Raw genomic sequence first — 8,227 nt, forward strand, 5'->3', positions numbered from 1 at the left:
GGTGGACCTGCCCCCCCCCCCCTTTTTTTACAATTTAACTAAAGAGTATAACTAAAAATTACCCTACCCCCCATGAAAAAACCAGTTGTCCTCAACACGGTGAAGAGATTTCTGAGAATTTCCCACACTTGATTTGGACAACCTCCTAAACGAGAAAGGTAATTTTTAAAACCAAATTTGAATAAAATCTAAACTAAATTATACAACAAACCTGGACCGTTTAATTGGTTGGTTCCTCAGGCGACCGCAACAGGTAGCCTACCTTGTCCACTTCACACATGTTAATATCCTTACCCTCCAAGTATGGTTTAAGTCAGTGTCCGTTCACAGTTTGTCTTACTTGATTGTGCAAGTCTTCAATTTCCACATCACCAAACTTACCCACTCTTGTTATCATGTACGGGCCCATCCATTTGCTTTTCAATTTTCCGGGAAAAATTTTGAGCCGTGAATTATATAACCAAACCTTTTACCCTTTTTCAAAAAACTTTTTTCTCAATTTGGAATCATGAACTTTTTTCAATTTATCTTTGTATGCTGATGCACATTCATAAGCTTCATCCCTTATATCTTCCAATTCCGCCAATTTCAACTTTCTCAACTCACCGGCTTTGTTATAATCCATGTTCACACTTTTAATAGCCCACAACGCCCGGTGAGCCAACTCCATAGGCAAATGACATCCTTTCCCATAAACCAACTGATAAGGAGTCATTCCTATGGGCGTTTTATAAGCGGTTCGATACGTCCATAGTGCATCATCCAACTTCACCGACCAGTCCTTCCTATCAACCCGCACCGTCTTCATCAATATTTCTTTAATTTACCGGTTGGACACTTCAACTTGTCCACTTGTTTGCGGGTGATATGGAGTAGCATTTCAACGATTCACATCATACCGCTTCAACAATTGCCCGAAATTGAAGTTCTTGAAGTGCGTTCCCCCATCGCTTATAATCACTCTCGGAATTCCAAATCTTGCAAAAATATTGGATTGAACAAACTTACATACCACGGTGTGATCATTAGTCCTTGTTTCTATGGCCTCAACCCACTTTGAAACATAATCCACCGCCACCAAAATGTATAAGTACCCGCAAGAATTTCGAAATGGGCCCATAAAGTCAATGCCCCATACATCAAAAATGTCAACCACCAAAATGGGTTGCAAAGGCATCTCATCCCGTTTTGAAATTCCGCCCATCTTTTGACAATTAACACAATGGCGGGCATATTCAGTTGCATCTTTAAAAATAGTGAGCCAATAAAACCCACTTGTAAGAACTCGATAACATATCTTTTGCCCACTAAAATGACCGCCACAAGCGGATGAATGAGCATGTGCCAAAATCTCTTGAACTTCTGATTCGGGAATGCAATGCCTAATACTTTGATCAGCACCAATTTTGAACAAGTCGGGCTCATCCCAAATATATTGTTTGACTTGGGATAGAAATTGTTGCCTCCTTTTCTTGGCCCAATGTTTCAGAATCTCACATGTGGCCCGATAATTGACAAAATGAGCATACCATGGTGTAGTGGAAACGACTAACAATTGTTCATCCGGAAATCTTTCATTGATTTAATGTGAATCATCTACACCTTCCAAAGGAATCCTCGATAAATGGTCCGCCAGCACATTTTCACACCCCTTCTTATCTCGGATCTCCAAATCGAACTCTTGTAATAATAAGACCCAACAAATCAAACGGGGTTTTGCATCTTTCTTCTCCATGAGGTAACGAACCGCACTATGATCTGAATAAACCACCACCTTACTTCCCATATGTATGACCGAAACTTATCCAAGGCATACACCACCGCAAGTAATTCTTTTTCGGTAGTTGTGTACAATTGTGCATCGGATAACGTTTTTCTTGCATAGTAAATCACCACCGGCTTCTTATCAATTCTTTGACCCAAAACTACTCCAATCGTGGTATCACTAGCATGACACATTATCTCAAACGGCTTCCTCCAATCCGGCGGTTGCAAAATCGGTGCTTGCACTAGCTTTTCCTTCAAAATATCAAATGCTTGCAAACAATCATTAGTAAAATCAAATGCAACATCTTTTGGCAACAAATTGCATAAAGGTTTAGTAATCACACTAAAACCTTTAATAAACCGCCGGTAAAATCCGGCGTGCCCCAAAAACAACCTTACCCCTTTTACATTTTTCGGTGGTGGTAATGAAGAAATAACCTTAATTTTTGCTTTATCCACCTCCATTCCCCGACTCGAAACTACATGACCCAACACTATACCCTCATGTACCATAAAATGACTTTTCTCCCAACTTAAAACCAAATTAGTTTCGACATAACGTTTTAAAACTTTTTCCAATTCATCAAGACATCTTTCAAACGTTGATCCAAAAATAGAAAAGTCATCCATAAATACCTCAAGTGAATCCCTAACCATGTCTGAGAAAATACTCATCATACATGGTTGAAACGTGGCCGGGGCATTACACAATCCAAATGGCATTCGCCTAAAGGCAAAAGTGCCATATGGACATGTGAATGTGGTTTTGTGTTGATCATCGGTTTGGATTGCAATTTGATTATATCCCGAGCACCCATCCAAAAAACAAAAAAAATTTTGGCCTGACAATTTTTCAATAATTTTGTCAATAAAAGGTAATGGAAAATGGTCTTTTGAAGTAGCCGCATTTAACTTCCTATAATCAATGCACACTCGCAACCGGATTACCGGTCGGGTGGCGATTTAGTCACCACTTACATCTTTAATTACCTGGATGCCGGCTTTCTTTGGAACTACCTGTGTTGGACTTACCCATGCACTGTCTGAAATGGGATAGATAATTCCCACATTAAACCATTTAATGAGTTCCTTTTTCACCACCTCTCTCAAATTGGGATTCAACCTCCTTTGAGTTTCCCGAGTAGGCTTTGCATCATCGGTGGCGATGATTTTGTGCATGACTATGGATGGTCTAATTCCCTTCAAATTGGCTATAGTCCACCCAATCGCCGCCTTGTGAGCCTTTAACACTTCCAACAACCCTTCTTCTTGAGCCTTATTCAAGTTAGAGGCAATGATAACCAGCAACGTCTCCCCTTCTCCCAAAAATGCATACTTGAGATGACTTGGCAATTCTTTTAATTCTACCTTGGGAGGACAAATCAATGAGGGTTTAGTGTTCGAATTGATTTCTGTTGGTATATTTTCAACCTGATGAGTCTACAGTGGTCTTCCTTCTTGCAATGCCATTGCGTCTTGCTTCCTTTCCTCCAACTCCAATGCACAAATGTGAACCTGTTCAGAATCATCACAAACACAAACATCCAACATATCGTCCTCATACTCATGTGGTACACAAACATTCTTTACTAGCCAATGAATTAGAAACATTAGTAAACACATTTAAACGCATTTTTCTATTTCCAAAGGCCATATCAACTGTACCAAACCGACAATCAATAATAGCATGAGCAGTATTTAAAAATGGCCGACCCAATATAACATTTTGTTGTTGTGTTGGGTCAATCGACGAGTAATCCAAAACCAAAAGGCCAACAGGATAATAAAATTCCTCTACTTTAACAATAACGTCCCGCACGATCCCCCGTGGAAGTTTATGACACAAATCCGCCAATACAACTCTGGTCTCAACTCGTTTAAGTGGACCAAAATCGTATTGGTCATACAAACCCCCCGGAAAAATACTCACACCCATTCCAAGATCCAATAACGCCTGTGACATTTGAAAGTCACCTACTTGAATGTTAATCAAGGGCGCTCCCGGATCTTGAAGCTTAGGTGGGAGATCACCCTTAAGAATTGCACTCACTCGTTCAGTTAAATCAACACGTTTAGGAACTTTTTGTTGTCTTTTCTTAGTACACAATTCTTTAAAAAACTTTGCATATGCGGGTACCTGTTTTATTGCCTCAAGTAAAGAAAGATTGACCTCTTAACCTGTTTGAATAGCTCCCACATCTCCTCCCTTTGAGGACCCCGTTTTAAAATCAAATTTTTCTTTACTGGATCAATTAAAGCCGAAGGAAATGGAATTGGAACCTCTCCCACTTCCTTGCTTTTATCATTTAAAAGTTCATTTTGACCCGAATCATTTTTTGAAAACGTGGATGGTTTAGGGGGTTAAATGGGTGAAGATTTTTCATCTTCACTTTCTAACCCCTGTCACATCCAATACCACACCTTCAACTAATTCCGGTGTGGTATTTATTTTAAACTCCTTACCACTTCTTAAAACACTTACCTCATTAATCGGCACATTACGAGAAGTAGTATGAGTAGGGTTCACCTTAGTATCACTCGGGAGTTGACCTTTATTCTTCTTCAAGTTGGATACCTCTGTTGAAAGTTGTCCATTTGAGTTGTCAATGACTGAATGGCCTTATCACGAATTTCATCCTTTTGTACACGAGCTTCATCCTTTTGTACACGAGCTTCATCCAATTGATTCTTTTTCTGCATCTCTTGCTGCATCATCTTTAACATGTCCATCACTTTATTCCCACTTGATGAACTTTGACCCGAAGACCCACCTTTATTACCACCCGTTCCTTGAAATTGACCTTGATTTCCTTGGTTGAAGTATTTTTGACGACGGTAAAGGTGGTTTGAGAAGTCCCTTGGAAATTCAGATTGAGTTGAGTTGCTTGATTTCCATATCTAAAATTTGGATGATTTCTCAACCCGGGGTGGTAAGTGTTTGAGTTCGTGTTGAAATTTCGATTACCACCTCCTAGACTTTGAAGTGCATTTACCGCTTCAACTTGTGCTTGCCCTACCGTACACACATCAGCCCCATGACCCCATCATTACAATTGGTACAAACATCAATTCTTTGATTAGTAGTTTGTACCCCCACATCTTCCATGTCATGAACTTGCGGTCTTCCAACTGCCGGTCTTGCTCTTCTTACAGTTTGAGCTTTTCTCTTTGAAGTGACCGACATTTGCTCCAAAAATCCCCAATCATCTTGTTCATAATTGGTACCGAATGTACCATTCGTGATTGACATCAAAACCCTTTCATCTTCCGCATTCAACCCTTCATGAAAAGCATTCAACAACTCCCAAAAAGCTATACCATGATGAGGATAATTCTTGATAATCATGTTGAACCTCTCGAATGCTTTATGAAACATTTCACCCGATTGTTGTTGGAAAGATCTCAAACTTCGTCTTGCATCATTAGTCTTTTGGGCCGTGTAAAACTCTTCCAAAACCGTTTGTTGCATTTCAGCCCAAGTGTAAATCGATGCGAATGGCAATGTGTAGAACAATCTCTTTGCCTTATCCTCCAACGAAAATTGAAATAAAACCAACTTAAACTCATCCGGTGAGAATCCTTGACCCCCTATCGCATTGCAAATAGAGTCATATGCCTCCAAATGGAAATAGGGTTCTTCCGTTCCAAGACCCTTGTACTTTGGTAAACTTTGGAGTGCATTGGTTCTCGCATCAAATGTTCTTCCTTGGTGGTTTTGAGGAATAACCAACGGAGATGGGTTATTGGTGATGATCGGTCGAAAATGAGCTTTAATTCCCCTAACCAGTTCCCTTGCATGTCTTCTTGGTCCCCCAATGGTACTTTTGGTTGGCCCATTTGTCGGTAAACGGGCCGTTGTTGCACATGTTGTTGAAATTTCGTTTGGGGATTTGGTTTTTGAAATTGAGGTTGTTGATATTGCGGTTGTTGTGGAACTTGTTGTAATGGTTGTGGTTGTTATGTTTGTCCTTGAATAATTTGAGGTCCACCCCATTGTTGCATTTGTTGTTGTAGTTGAATTTCGGGTCCATACCCGAATTACCCTTGAATCCTCAATTGACTCCCATCAACCCCACTTGAATATCCTTCTTCGAACTCTTCATACCCTTCATTACAATCACCATACCATGGCCCACCAAACAATTGCCGACTCGATCTCGGACCCGATGAAATATGAGTTATGGGTGGGTCTTGGGTAAATGTGTATGGTTGTTGATAAAGTGGATTTTATTGAGATTGGAAGGATGATTGTTGGGGTGAGTTTGATGATTGTCCTTGCATAGGCATGAAAGTGGTCATGGGTGGAAGGTCAGGTGGTGGTTGAAAACTAAACACGGTTGAAGTCGGTACATTTGTAGAGATTGTGGTAGTAATGGGTTTTGTGGATGATGGGTTTTCAGAATTGATGGGTGGCGGCATTGGAGGAAAAGTTTGTTCCGAAGCCACGATTGTGGTGTCAGTTGTTCGAACTTGTGTGCTTGGTGATCCAATAATCTTATCCTCCCTTTGAAGAATCCGGTTCTGACGAAAAGTTCTCTCTATTTCAGGATCAAACGCTAACAGTGATGAAGACCAAGAGCGTCGTGTATTTATAAACCTGTAAGCACCTGCACACTAGCACAACCCACGTAAAACTAACAATAACAATTTAAACAAAAACTACAAAATAACACGAGGTCGAAGACTCACTCAAATTTAAACCAATTACAACTAAATAGATAGTGGCAAATGGGTATCTAACACGAGAAGTTTCTGGAAAATGTGTTAAGAAGTAGCTTACAATTAACTAATTTAAATATAAATGACACAAAATAATTCTCAAGTTGGTTTTTTTTTATTTGATTTTATTAACTAATTAAGCTAAACGAAAGTTTAAACAATTGATTAAACGAGTGTTTCTCTTGGGGTTCAGATTATCACTCAACACTTACGTTAACATCCAACGGATAAACCATACTATCTTGGTTTTGTGTAAATGCAATTGTTTGTGATTAATCAAGAACTATATACTCGGATTCCAAGAACGCGAGGTTGTTACTTGGTAATCAATCAATATATTTAACCCTAATTCCTTCTGCTCAATCTTAATTGTCAACGACACCAAGAACTTATAGATTGCAATTAAGTTTAAACGATATGAACAATTTACAAACAATCACATAAACATCATGATCATACTGACATAAACAATCAGTCAATCAATCCAATATCTGTTGGAATTACGTATGCCCGAGACACATACTTAAACTAATGTGGCTAACTGTGTTTGATCCAAGTCGGGTCATACCCAATAACAAGCTAGACAACACCAAATGTATTCTTTAATGATTTGATCATTTAAACGAATACCGAACACTACGTGTTTAGAAAATTGGTTTTCTAAACAAACACACTTGAGGATTTAAATAAATTATCTGGATAATTTGTTTATATAAATTAATTATTTAATTGGTTAAATAATTACATAAATGTATGTGCATTTTATAAAATGAGTTTTATAAAATAATTGGAGATGTTTTAAATGGTTAAAACAAAACAAAAAAAAAAAAAAAAAAAAAAAAAATTATATCAAAACCGGCCACCCCATGTGGGTGGAAGGTTTGTCCTTTTATGCCTTGTCTCCATGTGATGACAACTTTATCCATCTCCAATAAGATTACATGCATTTTGGGGTCTTGAGTGTGTGCATTTTTATTCAAATTTTGAATCAAGAAAACCTATCTATCTCTCTCTCAAACTCACGGCTCAAAGGGGCAGAAAATTGGGAGTTTTGAGAGCTTGTTCAAGTGTTCAAAATCCTAGCAACTAGTTGGTGTTGTTGCTATAAGCTTGGGGTATCAAAAGCTTGAGGGTTTCTCTTTGCAACCTTGCCATTTGAAGACATCATCATCTTCATCCACATACATCTTCTTCTAAAGGTATAAGAAGGTACCATTTACATTTTGTAAGCATATTGTTCTTGTAATATTGATCCTTGTTCTTTGGGTTTTAGTTTTAACATAATGGTATGTTCATAACAAGTTATAAAATCTAAGCTTCCGTTGCGTTTTCTAGTTAAATATGGTTAACTTGAACTTTGATAATCTTGTATAAAACCCAACAATGGCATCAAGAGCCGGTTACAAGGACTTATGCTTCTTACATGTTCGTAGATTTCGGGTTTTTCATGGGTGAAAAAGGGGTCCGAAATTTTGGTGGATTTAACCCCCATGGTTTTGTAAGATCTTGACATGCATGGAAAGATCTTAGGAAACCATTATTAACATTTGCATGTTGAAAATTGTAAAATTTTTGGGGGGGGGGTTTGGGCCGTAGCCTCTTGGGGGGGGGGGGGGGCCGATTCCTTTGATGTTTTTGGGCAATGGTTGCTTAGGTTGCATGCTTAGAACATTTGGTATGTTTGGATGTGTCATAACCGAAACCGAGACCTTGGATGTGTTGATTGTTGTTATGTGTATGT

General features: G+C 38.8%; 1 protein-coding gene across 1 annotated transcript; it reads right to left on the reverse strand.

Annotated features, from left to right (window-relative positions):
* Positions 1 to 880: 880 nt before the first annotated feature.
* On the reverse strand, positions 881 to 5,113 carry LOC143539276 (uncharacterized). Its single transcript, XM_077032627.1, has 8 exons — positions 4,859 to 5,113; positions 4,395 to 4,665; positions 4,250 to 4,344; positions 3,349 to 3,721; positions 3,199 to 3,282; positions 2,758 to 3,083; positions 1,748 to 2,019; positions 881 to 1,571 (listed from the first exon to the last, which is right to left on the reverse strand). The coding sequence occupies exons 1-8, from the start codon at positions 5,111 to 5,113 to the stop codon at positions 881 to 883; spliced, it is 2,367 nt and encodes a 788-aa protein (XP_076888742.1).
* Between the last annotated feature and the right edge of the window lie 3,114 nt (positions 5,114 to 8,227).

Source organism: Bidens hawaiensis, unplaced genomic scaffold (assembly GCF_021521415.1).
Source record: "Bidens hawaiensis isolate Kalapana, Puna unplaced genomic scaffold, B.hawaiensis_p1.1 tig00011858_1, whole genome shotgun sequence".
NCBI classification, from domain to species: Eukaryota; Viridiplantae; Streptophyta; class Magnoliopsida; order Asterales; family Asteraceae; genus Bidens; species Bidens hawaiensis.